Source organism: Rhinolophus hipposideros (assembly GCF_964194185.1).
Source record: "Rhinolophus hipposideros genome assembly, chromosome: 1".
In the NCBI taxonomy this organism is placed as follows: domain Eukaryota; kingdom Metazoa; phylum Chordata; class Mammalia; order Chiroptera; family Rhinolophidae; genus Rhinolophus; species Rhinolophus hipposideros.
The window spans coordinates 3088132-3105415 of record NC_138047.1 but is presented as its reverse complement, the minus strand read 5'-3'; the positions used below and the strand labels follow the sequence as shown (position 1 = coordinate 3105415).

The window sequence follows — 17284 nt, the reverse complement described above, 5'->3', positions numbered from 1 at the left end:
CACTATGTCATTTGATTCTGCCTCAAAGCCATGACTTGGGATGCGTTATTCGTCCTGTCTTGGACACAAGGCTCTGAGGGTCTGAGTGGTGATGTGCACGGCCCAGGGCTGTGAGTCGCCTGACGACACAGAGTGAGACGGTGTCGAAGGTCTTGCCCACACTGGCCCTCTACTTCTGAATTGTGCCTGCTTCAGACATCTTCAGGAAGGAGAGAGAAGGCCCTGCTGGGGAGACTAATCCGGCTGGGGTTCCCACAGCTCGGAGGGAAGACGAGGGACATTAAGAATTAAATTTCTCAAGCTCTCAAAATATTGGCTCAGTCTTAGAAAATTTCCAGATCAAAATGGTGGCGCTAGGTGAGCCTCTGTAAAGCTCCCCTGGAATTTACAACTAATTGAATAACAATAACTTCACAAAGGACTCCCTGCACAGCACACAGGCAAGACAAACAGGACCACTACTGAATTCATTTAAAGGTGGGCGAATCGCGCGAGCGGGGAGGAGGGAAGGCAGAAGTGTGGGGACGGAGCCACGGGTGCAGGACGCAGACCTAACTCAGTGCTCCGAGCTCGCTGCATCCTGGAACTACCACAGCTGTGGGAGAGGGAAGAACTTGGACTGCTACGGCGCTGCTTACAGTCCACAGGGCTGAGCGGGCAGCATATAACATGACTGAACCCAATGCTCATGGCAGAGACCTAGGAGAAAAGACTGAGGGAAGAAGGCTGAAAACGGTGGTTTGAGCCCTCACTGCCGAGCAGAGAACGGAAGCCTTAAGCACCGAGACTAGCCGCCTCCTCCCTACCCTCCCAGACCTCGCCCTGTACCCACTTGGCCAGTGCTAGAAGCGGAACAGTAGCAGTGTCAGATCAAAAGAACAGAATATTTGCTGTTCTGAGAATTGTGGACCACAGACATGGATTTGCAGGCCAACTAGTTCCGGCAAAGAGGAGGGAGCTGTGGAAGCAGGACCGGCTGTGGTGGTGGTCACCGCCATTGCTCTGGGCCACCTCTCACAACTCACCCTGCCTCTGACCCCACCTATCTGGGAGCATCCCTCCAGGAGTAAACAGAACTGCTGAAATGTACGGGCTCTGAATCTGGTGCAGGAAGAGCTTTGAAACTTCAAAAGCTCTCCGCATACCCACAGGGACGTGGCACCCTATGACCCAGGTGAACTGTTAACAGAGGAGAAGCTCGTTTCCTGGGGAATCCCCCCATTGTGTGAGAAGCTGGAATAGTGCAGAGAAAACATAGCACTACTGTGTGAGAGAAGAAAAAAAAGGCTGCAGTCGGAGAGAAAATAAAACATTCTACCAACAAGTATTGGAAAACAAAATAAAGACCTCTTCCTATCAACATGTTGCAGAAGCCACTCCTGTAGATCTCTAGGAAGAGAAATAATAAATCAGTAATTGCCTTGAATAACCAAGGCAACAAGACAGCTCAGAAAGAAAGTGAAAAGTCTCCAGAAAAGGAACTTGAAGGTATGGAAATATGTGACTTAAATGACAGAGAATTCAAGATTGCAGTTCTGAAGAAACTCAACGAGATGCAAGAAAACACAAATAGGCAATTTAATGAACTCAGAAACGCAATCAAAGAACAACATGAGCATTTTACGAAAGAGATTGAAATTTTTAAAAAGAACCAAATGGAATTTCTAGATATTAAGAACTCAATAGAAGAAATTAAGAATGAAATAACCAGCTTAGGTAGTAGAGTTGACCTGATGAAGAAAAAAATCAGTGACATCAAAGATAAAAACCTGGAAATTACACAGATGGAAGGAGAAAGAGACTTGAGACTTAAAAGAAATGAAAGAACTCTACAAGAACTTTCTGACTCCATCAGAAAGAGCAATATAAGAATAATGGGCATACCAGAAGGAGAAGAAAAAGAGAAGGGAACAGAGAATATATTCAAACAAATTGTTGATGAGAACTTCCCAAACTTGTGGACAGAACTGGATCCTCAAATTCAAAAAGGAAATAGAACGCCTAATTGCTTCAATCCCAACAGGCTTTCTCCAAGGCACATTGTATTGAAGCTGTCTAAAAACAATGACAAAGAAAGAATCTTCAAGGCAGCCAGGGAAAAGAAGACCATAACCTACAAAGGAAAGCACATTAGATTATCATCAGATTTTTCAGCAGAAACTCTACAAACCAGGAGGGAATGGAACCAAATATTCAAACTATTGAAAGAGAGAAATAACGAGCGAAGAATAATATATCCAGCAAAGCTATCCTTTATGGACTTCACCCATTTGGCCAGAACTCAGGTCCAGAACCTGAGCCAGCTCTCCTTGGGCTCCCTGGTCTTGGACCAGCTGGGGATAAGTGGCCAGAGAGATGAGGTAGGGCTCAGCCCATGGCCACAGATTTGGGAGCCCGGGCTGGGCTGAGCCTGAGCCTCCGACGCTGGAGTGTGCTGCCACAGTGCCCCTTACAGTGATGGCAAAGTGGCTGTGCCCAGGCCTGTGGCCCCCTGATATCTGGTCCTACGTGCCCACCCCACAGCTGCAGAGTGTGTGGGGGACAGCAGGCGGGTGAGTGAGAAGAGTGAGGGGAATAAAGTCAGTACAACTGTTCCTTGGCCGAGCCTCTTCTTTCTATGTTGCCTGCCCTGAGTAGTGGCTGGTAAGACTTGGACCAGAGCAAGGAACCCGACAGCTTGGCCGCGGACCACGTGGACTGTGTGTCCTGGGGCATCTGTGGACCCCACCTCCCTCGCTTAAGGATGGGCCGGGCTTCGGGGAACACCCTCCTTTAGATATGAAGGAGGAATAATGACCTTTCCAGACACACAGAAGCCGAGGGAATTTTCTAATACATGACCTGCACTACAAGAACTACTAAAGGAGGCTATTCAACCACCATCAACAGGGACAATTTGTGGTAACATAAAAAGGGGGAGAGTAAAGGCCGGAACCGGAATATGGGAAAGGAGAAAGTAAGTGTGCTGAACAAAATGGAATACTCTAAATATCAAACTTTCTTTTACAGAAACTTAAGGGTACCTACTCAAAAAAAAAATCCAGAACTGAAATATATACTGTAATAAAAGAAGAAACAGAGGGAAACATCATAGAATACCATCACACAGAAATAATAGACAACAACAAAAAGGCAAAGAAACAATGGAGACACAGCCTTACCAGAAAACTAAAGATACCTCACATACCAATAATCACCCTAAATGTAAATGGACTGAATAAACCAATAAAGGCACAGAGTAGCAGATTGGATCAAAAAAACTAAACCCAACCTTATGCTGTCTCCAAGAGACACATCTCAGCTACAAGGACAAGCATAGACTCAAAGTGAAAGGGTGGAAATTGACACTCCAAGCAAATGGTACCCAGAGAAAATCAGGTGTAGCCATAATGATATCAGATGAAACAGGCTTCAAGGTGAAAAAGATAACAAGAGACAAAGATGGACATTTCGTAATGGTAAAGGGGACTATACAACAAGAAGAAATAACAGTCATCAATATTTATGGACCCAATCAGGGAGCACCAAAATATGCCAAGCAACTACTAACAGAACTAAAGGGAGAAATTGACCAAAACACTATTATACTAGGGGACTTAAATATATCATTGACAGCTATGGATAGATCATCCAAAGAGAAAATAAATAACAAAATAGCAGCCCTAAATGACACATTAGATGAAATGGACATAATTGACATATATAGAGCACTTCATCCTAAAACATCAGACTATACATTCTTTTCGAGTGTACATGGACATTCTCAAAAATAGACCATGTATTGGGACATAAAATCAACCTCAGCAAATTTAAGAAGATTGAATGCAGCGAAATTGGATTGGATGCAGCGAAGCAGTTTTAAGAGGGAAATTTATATCATTACAGGCCTATCTCAAGAAACAAGAAAAATCCCAAATAAATAACCTCATGTTACACCTTAAAGAACTAGAAAAAGAAGAACAAGCAAAACCAAGGTCAGCAGAAGAAAGGAGATAACAAAAATCAGAGCAGAACTAAATGAAATAGAGAACAAAAAGACAATAGAAAAAATTAATGTGACAAAGAGCTGGTTCTTTGAAAAGATTAACAAAATTGACAAACCCTTGGCTAGACTCACTAAGATAAAAAGAGAGAAGACACTAAATAACAAAATCAGAAATGAAAAAGGGGAAGTTATCACGGACACCACAGAAATACAAAGGATCATCCAAGAATACTATGAAGGACTACATGCCACCAAAACAATAACCTAAAAGAAATGGACAAGTTCATAGAAACATATAGACTTCCTAGGCTGAAGCATGAAGAACTGGAAAATCTAAACAAACCTATCACCAGTAACGAAATTGAATCAGTCATCCAAAACCTTCCCAAAAACAAAAGTCCGGGATCAGATGCCTTCACTAGTGAATTGTACCAAACCTTCAAAGAGGATCTAATACCAATCCTGCTCAAGTTCTTCCAAGAAATTGAAGAAGAGACAGTACTCCCTAACTCATTTTATGAGGCCAATATTACCCTGATACCAAAACCTGATAAGGACAACACACACAAAAAAAACCTACAGACCAATATCTCTGATGAATACAGATGCTAAAATCCTAAACAAAATTCTAGCAAATCGAATACAACAATGCATCAGAAAGATTATTCATCACGACCAAGTGGGGTTCATCCCCGGGGCACAAGGATGGTTCAACATTCGCAAATCCATCAATGTGATACATCACATAAACAAAATAAAGGACAAAAATCATATGATTCTATCAATTGATGCAGAAAAAGCATTTGATAAGATACAACATCCATTTATGATAAAAACACTTAATAAAATAGGTATAGAAGGAAAATACCTTAACATAATAAAGGCCATATATGACAAGCCCTCAGCTAATCTCATAATTAATGGTGAAAAACTGAAGCCCTTTGCTCTACATTCAGGAACACGACAGGGCTGTCCCCTATCACCTCTGCTTTTCAACATAGTGTTGGAAGTCCTTGCCAGAACAATCAGGCAAGAGAAAGAAATAAAAGGCATCCAAATTGGAATGAAGTAGTTAAATTGTCACTCTTTGCAGATGACATGATGCTATATATAGAGAACCCTAAAGACTCTACCAAAAAGCTATTAGAAAGAATCAACGAATACAGTAAAGTTTCTGGCTACAAAATCAATGGACAAAAGTCCATTGCATTCCTATATGCTAACAATGAAACCTCAGAAAAAGAAATACAAAAAACAATTCCCTTTTCAATTGCAGAAAAAGATTAAAATACCTAGGAATAAACTTAACCAAGGATGTGAAGGACCTATAAGCTGAAAACTATGAGACATTTTTGAAAAAATTGAAGAAGACACAAAGAAATGGAGAGACATTCCGTGCTCATGGATTGGAAGAATCAATATAGTTAAAATGGCCATATTACCCAAAGCAATATACAGATTTAATGCTCATTACTCTCCTTTATTTCGGCCGTCCTGCTGAGGTGAAGTGGGGTCTCACTGTCGTTGGGATTTTCACTTCCCTAGTGACTAATGATACCAAACATCTTTTCATGTGCCTCTGCCCAGTGCATATCTCTTTACAGAAATGTCTACTTAAATTCATAGGACGTTTTTATTTTGGTCCTTTTCTTGCTGAGTTATAAGATTTCTTTATCTATTCTGGACACTAGTCGCTTACTTGATAAATAACTTTTAAATATTTGCTCCCATTCTGTGTGTTGTCCTTTCCTTTCTTGATGATGTCTTTTGAAATAGAAAAGTTTTCTATTTTTTTATATTCAATATTACTTTATATTAATTTCAAGTGTATAGCAGAGTGGTTAGACAGTTATAGAATTTAGGAAGTGATCCCCCTGACTAGTCTAGTACCCACTTGGCACTATACATACTTATTACCATATTATTTACTATATTCCCCATGCTTTACTTTACATCTGATGACTATTTTGTAACTACCAATTTGTATTTTTTAATTCCTTTACCTTTTTCACCCTGTCCCCCAAACCCTCTCCCATCTATCAACCCAATAAATCTAGTACCCATCTGACACCATGCATAGTTATTACAATATTATTGACTATATTCCTTATGCTACACCCTACATCCCCATGACTACTGTGTAACAACCAATTTGTACTTCTTAATGCCTTCCCCTTCTTTCACCCACTTCCCCAACACCCCTTCCATCTGATAACCATCAAAATGTTCTCTGTATCTATAAGTTTTTCTGTTTTGTTTGTTATTTTTGTTCTTAGATTCCATATATAAGTGAAATCACATTGCATCTATCTTCACTGTCTGTCATACCCCCTCAGCACAATACCCTCCAGGTCCATCCATGCTGCTACAGATGGTGAGAACCCTTCCATGGCCGTTCCCTTCCCTGGACGAGCAATATTCCATTGTACAGATGTACCACCTCCTCTTTATCTAGTTTCCATCAATGGACACCCACGCTGCCTCCACATCCTGGCCATTGTAAACAAGGCTGCAATGAACATATGGATCCATGTGTCCCCTCAACGTAGTGTTTTGGGTTTCTTCAGATAAATACCTTGAAGTGGGATTACCGGGTCCTTCATTGTCTCTTCTTATAGCCTTTGTCTGGTATGAGTATTGCTACCCCTGCTTTTTTACGTTTTGTTTCCATTTTCATACAGTACCTTTTTCTATGCCTTTACTGTCTGTCTGCATGAGTCTTTCAATCTGAAGTGAGTCTCTTGTAGGCAGCCTATGTACGGGTTTTGGTTTCTTATCCGTTCAGCCCTCCTATGTCTTTTGATTGGATCATTTAATACATTTACATTTAAAGCAATTGTTGATAGGTATGTAGCTATTGCCATTTTATTATTCATAAGTTTGATATTTTTCCCCCCATCTTAAAGAAGTCCCTCTAACATTCCTTGTCATATTGGTTTGGTGTTAATGAATTCCTTTAGGCTTTTCCTTTCTGGGAAGCTCTTTACCTGTCCTTTGATTTTAAATGCTAACCTTGCTGGGTAGAATGCCCTTGGTTGTAAGTCCTTTCTTTTCATCACATTGAATGTTTTGTGCCAGTCTCTTCTGTCCTGCAAAGTTACTGTTGAGAAATCAGCTGACAATCTTATTGGAGCTTCCTTATAAGTTACTAGTTGCGTTTTTCTTGCTGCTTTTAGGATTCTTTCTTTGTCTTTAACCTTGGCCATTTGAACTATAATGTGTTTTGGTGTGGACCTGTTTGGGTTCATCTTGTTTGGAACTCTCTGCACTTCCTGGACTTGTATGTCTATTTCATTTCCCAGGCTAAGAAAATTTCAGTCATTATATCTTCAAATAGGTTCTCAATCCCTTGTTTTCTTTGCTATCTTTCTGGTACCCCTATGATCTTAATGTTGTTATACTTGATGTTGTCTGAGAGGTCTCTTAAACTATCCTTTTTCTGGATTCTTTTTTTCTTTTTTGTTTTCCCTTCTACCCAAAAAATCTGAAAACATTTATCCATAAAGACACGTGTGCTCCAATGTTCATTGCAGCTTTATTTATGGTGGCCAAGACATGGAAACAACCCAAGTGTCCTTCAATAGATGAATGGATAAAGAAGTTGTGGTATATATACACAATGGAATACTATTCAGCGGTAAGAAAAGATGATATAGGAACATTTGTGACAACATGGATGGATCTTGAGAGTATAATGCTAAGTGAAATAAGTCAGACAGAAAAAGCAGAGAACCATATGATTTCACTGATATGTGGTATATAAACCAAAAACAACAAAAGAACAAGACAAACAAATGAGAAACATAAACTCATAGACACAGACAATAGTTTAGTGGTTACCAGAGGGTAAAGGGGGTGGGGGATGGGAGATGAGGGTAAGGGGGATCAAATATATGGTGATAGAAGGAGAACTGACTCTGTGTGGTGCACACACAATGGGATTTATAGATGATGTAATACAGAATTGTACATCTGAAATCTATGTAATTTTACTAACAAATGTCACCCCAATAAATTAAAAAAAAAAAGAAAATTTCCAGTTTAGATCCCACAGAATGGAAGCAATCATTTTTCCATGTTTCCTTTTGACTCCATCTTTGCTGATGGAGTGTGGTCCGACTGAATGTGTTCCGACTCCCACGTGACTTCTGCTCATCCTCTATTCCTGTCCTTTCTCAAGTAGGAGATGAAGGACTCAGAATAGAGTATCACTAGGGTTGGCTCTGGGGCTGATGTCCAATGACTCTGTGACTTTGCTTTCATGTAGTAATCCAGGTCACTCACCTCAATCTGTTATGTTTTCTGGGGAAGGGCTATGGTGTGTTGTGTGTCTTACAAGCTGGAGGCAAAAGGAGAGCATTCCTGGACCAGTGCCCCCACTTCTGCTTCTCGGTCACATTAACAGTCCTAGTGACCACCAGGAAACAGTCTACGTCCTCTCTCTTCCTAGACCACTGGCATCCTCTGAACTTTTTCTGGCTGAGATGGTAACCCATCTGTTAGGTAATGCTGAAACACAAGAGGTATTCAAGTGGTTTGGAACGTTTTTCCTTCTTTGGTGAAATGCTTGACAATGTGCTCCCCAAAGAGGCAAGAACAAAGTGTGCCAGCCACTGCCAGACTCTCTTACACTCCAGTCCTGGCAGCTCTGCCTCCTCAGTGGTCTGACCAGGGGCGCTGTTCAGGTCCCCTCCCCAAGTCAGCTTCTGGTCCCTATACCACACTGCTCAGCATCTCTCCAGGTTCACGTGTCAGAATGTTTCCAAAGCAGGCACCTGTCCAGCTCTTTCCTTGTTGAGAAATTGTACTGTGCTCAAAGAGACTGTTCATTTTTCTTCTCTCTCTCTCTCCTCTCTCTCTCTTGTTGGGAGAGGAAAGACAGGAAAAAGGAGAGAGATGCTCAAGAGAACTTTTTTTAAAAAAGTATAATCTCTGGAGTTTTCAATAACACAGTCACTGCTAATATTTTCCTACCAACCACGTGAAGGTGGGTTTCCAGGTGCGGACAAGGTTCCAGGTAAGGATGGGAGTCCAGGTGGGGACGGGATTCCAGGTGGGGATGAGAGCAGAACCTGCTCCTTCGGGAAGGCTAGAGAGCCCCCCGCCCTGGCATCACACCAAGAGTCTTAGTCTTTATTTTATTTTATTTTAATTTAATTTATTAGTTTCAGGTGTACAAGAAAAGGTAATACTTAGATGTTCATCATTTATATCCCTCACACTGTGAACCCCCCTCCCCCCATCCACTATCCCTCCGACCTCACACCGAGCCATCACATTATATATATAAAATTATAGTTGGCATTCATTAATGTTTAGCTTCTGGTGTACAGAGCCATGGTCAGGCATCCACATTATCCCTGAGGTGGTCTCCCAAATAGGACACATGTCCATCGGATACCCAACAAAATCTTTACAACATTATTGAATACGTTCCCCAAATTAATTTTCAGAAAACCCTGAGGCCATCTTGTGGTTACCAGGTGCTTCCTAATCCCTTCACCTTTCCCCTTATCCCCCCCCCCCGCCCATCTAACAACTCTCGTTTTTTTCTTTGTGTCCCCAAAACTGTTTCTGATGAGTTCATTCACATATTCTTTTCTTTAGATTCCGCATATAAGTGAGATCATATGGTACTTGTCTTTCCAAGAATCTTAGTCTTTGGTGACAGTGAAGGACATCCCTCAGCACATTGGGCTGGGACCGCCCCCCATCCCACTCTTCAGGGAGGGGAACTGCTTACTTAGATTGTCTTCATCCTCTGTGTTTGTGGCCCCAGGGCTCAAGTGCTTGAAGGGAGAGATGAAGGCTGACAACATGCTGACTTTGTCTGGAAAGAAAAGAAGAACAGGAAATGCACTTTTGACATCGAGTTTCAGAACAAGTCAGTGCTTTCATATATTCTTATTACTGAGGGTTTGGACAAGTGAGGTTGAAAGGTCGTTTGGGTTTCAGCCACTTCATTCTGGTTCAGTCTTTTATTGAATTTCTGACAGCATTTTATCAAATCCCTCTCTCCATCCAATTTTAAACTTTATGATTTCCATCTTTCTTCTCTTCGTATTTTTGGCATATCCCCTCCTCTTGTTCCATGTCCCTTAAAACTTGAAGTAATCGTCTCCAGGGCAACAGCTTTGCCTGAGCCCACAGGATGCTGAGGGGGGCAGAGCCTGGCAGACTGAGGTCATTTCACACAGAGGAACTAAAGCAAATACAAAGACCCCACAATTAAATGAGCGTCGTGCAAATAAAACTAAGACTATTTTTCCCCTTTAGTGGAGAATTTGCTTTGTGGGCTTGAAGTGCATGAAAAAAATGGACGTCGTCCAGACTGTAAAGTGTACTGAGTGTGTGTTTGAACAGAAGTAAAAGAGGGGAAGAGTCAGAAGAAGAGAAGGGGGGCAGTGCTAGTCTGCAAATGGGAGTGTGCAATTGAAGCCGTGAGTGGAATCGCAGACACCTCTGCCTGACGCCCCCCGCCCAACTCCCAACACAGTAGGTGAGTAAAGGCAAGACTGGCCTGGCATTCCGGGCACCAGGCACCTCCGAGTACAGCAGATGGGAAGAAATGCTGTGTGAGCCACAAAAGAGGTTCTATCCGTGGTCTCGGCAGTTTCTTTCTCAAACAGAGAGGTTAAGGATGTGTGGAGTTATAAGAGTGACGTACAGACAAATGGGAGAAATTAAAAAATGACTAATGAAGGGAGCCAAAAAAAGAACATCTTGTTTTGTAGGTTCCACTGGCCCAATTCAGGCACAGAAGTCAAAAGCACTTGTCCCCAAGCAGAATGTCCCCTGCTGCCAGGTCCCTCCTTCTGCTGTCCTCACCCGCCCCCACGCCCCCAAGTCTGCAGGATTCATGGTACTCCACAGGAATCTTGACCACATTGTTAAAATACCACAGATGTCACCACTGCCTACGTAGTGTGTGACAGGGCTGCGACAGAGTCATTCCTGCTGCTCCTGTGGTTGGCTTGTCCAGGGCCTGGTCAACAGGGCTTTGGAGACTTTGCTCTGAGGGCAGTTCACATCCACTCCTGAGGGCAGGTTCTTCAGTGAGGTCACTATTTGCCTCAGGTGGCCTATGCCTGCCTCTGTCATCAGAAAGGAGGACTGTTGATGGCACACGTCTAAGCATGGTGTCCTAGGACACGAATACCTAGTGATTTATATACAGTTAGCCTGCAGGCGCCCAGAACCTGCCTGAAACCTACTCTTTTTCTGTCCATTCTCAGCCTGTTTTCTCTTTGGCCAAGCTTTCCAGAGGCCGGGGGGTTCACATTGACATTCATTCCTGAGCCTGTTAACAGCTGTTGTTTCTAGCAGGGATGGGCAACAATACAATGTTCACTCAAAGAGAACAATAAATAACTCACATACAAAGTGCGGTTCCTTCTTCATTCTCCCAAACAAGAAGAATAAGCCAGGGAGGACTGGCCCTCCCCAGCCCCTTGGCCCAGCCTAATTTACTGCCATGGAATGAAATCTCTTGCTTGAGTTATAATTTCATTAAGGGAGCCAGTAATATTACACAAAGAGTGTGAGGCTCAAATGATTTAGGCTGGAGCATCTCAAAATGAAATTACAATTTTCTAATAAAGCAGGACTACCAGTCCAACACCCACAAAAACACACTAAACCATTTCACAGCTTACCTTAGCAAAATTGTGAGATATTTAAAGATTGTTTTAGATCCATCAAAGTTCTCGCTTCTTAGGGGTGCCAGATTTATCAAATTAAAAAATGTAGGATATCTTATACTTGTCAAAAATGAGTTTTAGATAAACAGCATACTTTTTTAAGGATATATACTGTGTTTCCCCGAAAATAAGACCTAACTGGAAAATAAGCCCTAATGGGTCTTTTGGAGCAAAAATTTATATAAGACCTGGTCTTATTTTCAGGGAAATATGGTACCTCCTGGGAGGGCCAAGCTATCATATTTCCCCGAAAATGAGACCGGATCTTATATTAATTTTTGCTCCAAAAGAGGAGCAAATTTTCGGTTAGGTCTTATTTTAGTGCTTAATTTTCGGTTATGTCTTATTTTCGGGGAAACATGGTTCATCGCTAATATGTGTGGGACATACATATATTAAAAGTTAATTATTCTTTATCTGAAGTTCAAATTTAAGGTAAAGGACTTGAACAGACATTCCTCCAAAAAAGGCATATGAGTGGCCACTATGCACATGAAAAGATATACAACATCGTCAGTCAGTAGGAAACGCAAATCAGAACCACAGTGACATGCCACTCATGTGCATCAGGATGGCTGCCGTCAACATAACTACAGATAACAAGTGTGGGTGAGGATGTGAAGTTGGGACCGTCGCACTGCTGGTGGAATGTGAAATGGTGTGGCCTCTGTGAAACAGCAGCCCCATTTCTGGGCACACACACAAAAGAACGATAGCAGGGACTCAAAGAGATCTCTGTGCACCCATGTTCACAGCAGCATTAGTCACAATCACCTAAAGGAGGAAGCAACCTGTGTCTACCACCAGATGACGGGATAACAAAATGCGGTCTATGTACAATGCACTAGTACTCGGCCTTAACATGGAAGGAAATCCTGACACCTGCTACCGTGTGGATGAGTACTGAGGACGTTATGCTCAGTGACATAAGCCAGTCATAAAAGACCAGTACTATGTGATCTCACTCATATGAGGTCCCTAGAGGGGTCAGATCCACAGACAGAAAGTAGATGGTGGTTCCAGGGTTTGGGAGGGGGATGGGGGGTGAGTGTTTCATGTGGACAGAGTATTAGTTTGGGAACATGAGAAAATCCTGGAGATGATGGTGGTGATGGAAGCACAACAGTGTGAATGAACTTAATGCCTCCGAACTATATACTTAAAAAGGGTTAATGTAGCAAATTTTATGTTATGTACATTTTACCACAATTTAAAAAATAAAAAATAATTTAAACTTAACTAACATCTGTGTTTCACCCAGTAACTCTATCTCTTCTATGCCCTACCAACTTCCTCTTTTTCTGTCCAGGTGGGGGTTTCATGGGCCTGTGAGACGGGACAGGGAGCCAGCAGAGCCGCTGACCTCTGTCTGCTGGCCGGTCCCTGGAGGCTCCCCACACCACCTCGTCGTGCCAGGGAACTACCCAGAAAGCATAGGAGCTCCTGGGCACAGCTGTTCCTAAAAGCGGGTGGGCCGTGCCTTTGAATGTCATTAGGAAAGGGCTGAGGAAGTACATTTTTTATTTAGGAAACGACAGCAGAGACGATTGGATGTCAGGTCTCTCCTGGCAGTCATTTCCCTGGCACACGTTTGCCAGGCTGGCGAGTGCGCCAGTTGGTCCCCTATGAGCAGAACTCCTCTGTCCAAACAGTTCAAGCCTTTGTGTTTTTCTCAGTTACCTTTTTTTTTGGAACAAAGTTTCTCATGTGTTTTTCTTATTTTTTTGAACAAATTAATTACATACCAGCAATCTTATCTTATTACAACATGAACCCAGGAGGAGGACAGGAGACAGTGCCGGACAGGGAGGGATGGTTGAGGTGGTGAACAGCACCAAAGCTTTCTTCAGATTACAGGGAGCCCTTGTCAGCTCCCTGACCGGATTCAGTGAAAAGACACTGTCAGCACAGCTATGTGACATTTCCCCCTCCAGGATGGACCAGTCGGGGATGGGAGGAGAAGCAGAGGGAGGAGAGGGCGGCGGGGTGAGGCTGGTGTGGCCTGGCCAGGGCTGAGTTTGGGGCAAGACACTGGATGTGGCCTGGTTTGCAAATGCACTGGCCTTGCCCTGCATGGCACGGCCCCAGTCAGCCTCTGCCCGCTGCCCCCTGCCCATCCATCTTTCACAGTCATCTTTGGAAAATCTGGCTTCCTACAGGTTTCTGAGGAAAAATGGAGACCACACTTTTATTGTACTTAATTCTGAACATTTTGGGTATGCAGAGAGAAGCTGGTTAACAGAATTCCCCACACTTCCAGCACCTGCTCGTCGTAAGGTCTGGAAGAAGGGGAAGGTGTTTTCCTGGGAAGGCAGCTGGAAGGGGCATCCAGGCGCTCCCTGCTCCCCATGCCTGGCTACTCAGCTCAGGCCCAGAGTGTCTGCCGTGAAGCGCGCAAGAGACGCCCATCTGGACTGGCCCTGGTGTGGGACAGCGCCTGGGGCCGTCCTCTTACCAAGTCATGGCCAGGAAAGCTGTGGCCACTGTCCGTCACTTGTCCCACCACCATCTGCAATGCATTGCTTGAAATGGCCCAGGACTGTTGTGTATAAACCGGATCACTCATTGCAAAATAAATGGCTCTTGTTGAAATATTTCCTATATTTCCTATATTTTTGGAGCTTCTGGGGAAGCATTCTCAGGGGGAAGGAGCTCTTTTCCAGAGCCATAGGACACCACATTGGCTTGGAATATTCATAACAAAGAACAAATATAATGGAGTGATGACACAAAGACAGATAAATAGAACAATGGAACACAATAGAGAGTTCAGAAATAGTATCATACCTATCTGATCGATCGATTTTCAGCAAAGATCTCAAACTAATACAAGGGGGTGAAAGAAAGTCTTTTCAACAAATAGTGCTGGAAAAACTGCACACCATCTCGGGTAAAATGAATTCTGAGTTCTATTTCATACGACACATGACAATTACCACAAAATGGATCATAAACCTAAGCTAAAAGCTAAAACTATAAAACTTACAGAAGAAAATATAGATTACTTTCATGGTCTTCATGTAGGCAGATTTCTTAGACAGGGCATAGAAAGCACTAATCATAAAAGAAACACATAAATTAGTTTTCATCAAAATTAAAAATTTCAGCTCACTGAAATACACTGCTAAGAAAACAAAAAGTAAGCCTAATCTATATTAGGATAATTATTTATAATCAAGGTAACTGATTTTTGTCCAGAATACAAGAAGAATTCTTATACTTAATAGTAAAGGACAAACAAAAAATCCACAGTTTTAAAAATAGGTAAAATACTTGAATAGAAACTTGACAAAGGAAAATAAACAAATAGCCAATAAGCACAAGCAGAAGTGCCCAGTGGCATTATGTGCCATTGCAAATGCAAATCAACACCGTGAAAAAGTATCAGTATGCACCCATTAAAATGGCTAAAATTAAAAAGAATGATAATGTAAAATGTGGACCAAGATGAGATAAACTCTGATATGTGGGGATTATAACTTTGGAAAATGTTTTGCTGTTCAATGTACATCTCTTCGATGACCACCAGGGCCACATCTAGACATTTACCCAAGATAAATGAGATATATATATGTTCAACAGAAGACTTGTACAAGAATGTTTAGAGAAATTTTACTCATTATAGCTCAAAATTAGAAACATCCCAAATGCTCATCAACAGAAAGATGGAGAAATGAATCCTGTTACATTTATACAATGAGATTCTATCAGCAATAAAGATGATCGAAGTCCTAAAATACATTGTGGTATGGATAAAACTCTAAAACATTATGTTGAGCAAAAAAAATCCAAGTGCAAAAGAGAACATGCTATGTAATTCCATTTATACGAGGTTACAGAACAGGAAAAAACCACTCCCGGTGAAAGAAATCAGACAGTGGGTCGCCTCTAAGGGTGCAGACTGGCTAGGAAGGGCCTCAGGGGTCTTCCTGGCATGATGAGAACATTCTAGATTTAGACAAGATATGTGTTAACTGAGTGTGTCCTTTGTCATTGAACTGTAACACATAGTCTGTGCACTTCTCTGAATGTAAATTATACTCCAAGATTTAAAGATGTTAAAAGTAAAAACCATTACAACAAAGTAAATGAAAAGAAGCAGCCATTACCCTATTATTTAATCTAGAAAGAGAAAATGGAGGATGGAACAAAATGTTATTTAATCTATAAAGAAGAAGGTGGGGGGAAGGAGATGAGTGTCAGGGGGATCACATATATGGTGATGGAAGGAGAACTGACTCTGGGTGGTGAACACACAATGGGATTTATAGATGATGTAATACAGAATTGTACACCTGAAATCTATGTGATTTCACTAACAATTTTCACCCAATAAATTTAATACAAAAAAGAAAAAAAGAAGAAAATTGAGGATGCTAGATATTAAAGAGATGTGTCTTCTACGAGAGAGTAAATTTTTTTTGCTTAGTTTGTAGATTTGAAAGCTCAAGTGTATTACAAAGGAATTAATGCTGCAACAAGAAAAGTCACCCTCCCCCCCCCCCAAGGATAAGACAACCTCAGATTGGTATCAAGACAATTGAATATACGAGAACAAGGGAGAAGTAACCAGAGAGTGGCATGGAGCCCCAGAACGTGGGGGCGTGGAGTCAGAGCTGTGAATGGCAGGCCCAACTATGCACGCCTCAGAGCCGGGATCACTCAGTTTACCCACCATGATGATGTGAGGAACTGAGAAATGGTTTAGGTTTTTGGAGGCTACTTTGTGAAATCAATGTTTGCTTTCACAAGCTGGTTTGTTTCTAAACAATTTATCAAAAATTTTTACCAAGTAAGATGAAAATTACAAGAATACCTGCTGGTGTATGAGCACATATCAGTTGCTCAGAAAATCCATTCATGTGAAACAGTGTGTCAGCTGGAAATTTTAACAAAAACTAATTGAAGAGAATATCTGTGATCACCTGAAGAAGTTGAAGACATATGTCCACACAAAACCCCGCATGGATGTTTGTAGCTTTACTCACAACTGCCAGAACCTGGAAGCAACAAGACACCCTTTAGTAGGTGATGGGTACATGAACAAAAGCAAAAACAAAACAAAACAAACTGCAATTTCTCAAATGTCCAAGAACTGGATCTCCTACTCTGCCCCCTGAAAAGCATGACTGTTTCATGGACGAGGTTACTTGGAAAAATGACATAGATTGAGCATTTTGGTTCTGTCTTTATTTCAAAAACGTAAAGTGCAGTTTTGCCCCGTGTCTGGCTTTTGTAGGACACACGCACTCGCATCTAGCACAGCTCAGTTGTCTTGAGCAGTTATGTAACTCGCAAAGAAGGTGACAGTTGGAAGCCACAGAACTCTGTTGGCCCCTTCGGGCTACAGACCTCAGACTCTTTTATAAGTTCCCTTCTTCTGTTTTCTCTTCACCAAAACACACTCTGACAGATGGCCTCCCTCAAGCCTGACCCACTTTCTTTCACGACCCACTTTCTTTCACGTATATTCTAATCAATCACAGGTATGTTTCTAACGGATGCAGCTTCTATCCATACACAAATGCAAATTAGTTTGAACAGGTGGGCTACCCTGGGAAGCAAGAAAATAATGAACCTTCATGCAGGCAGGAGAATG

General features: G+C 42.0%; 1 protein-coding gene across 3 annotated transcripts in view; it reads right to left on the bottom strand.

The window, feature by feature from the left end:
- The window catches only part of ADARB2 (adenosine deaminase RNA specific B2 (inactive)), a 415421-nt gene that overhangs the window by 133347 nt on the left and 264790 nt on the right, over positions 1-17284 (bottom strand). For 2 of the 3 annotated variants that reach the window (XM_081062451.1, XM_081062453.1), the window contains exon 2: positions 9729-9815. The exons of the other annotated variant lie outside the window; for it this stretch is intronic. In XM_081062451.1, the coding sequence (XP_080918577.1) occupies positions 9729-9815 (87 nt within the window). The remainder of the gene's footprint in view (positions 1-9728; positions 9816-17284) is intronic. 3 annotated transcript variants of the gene reach the window in all.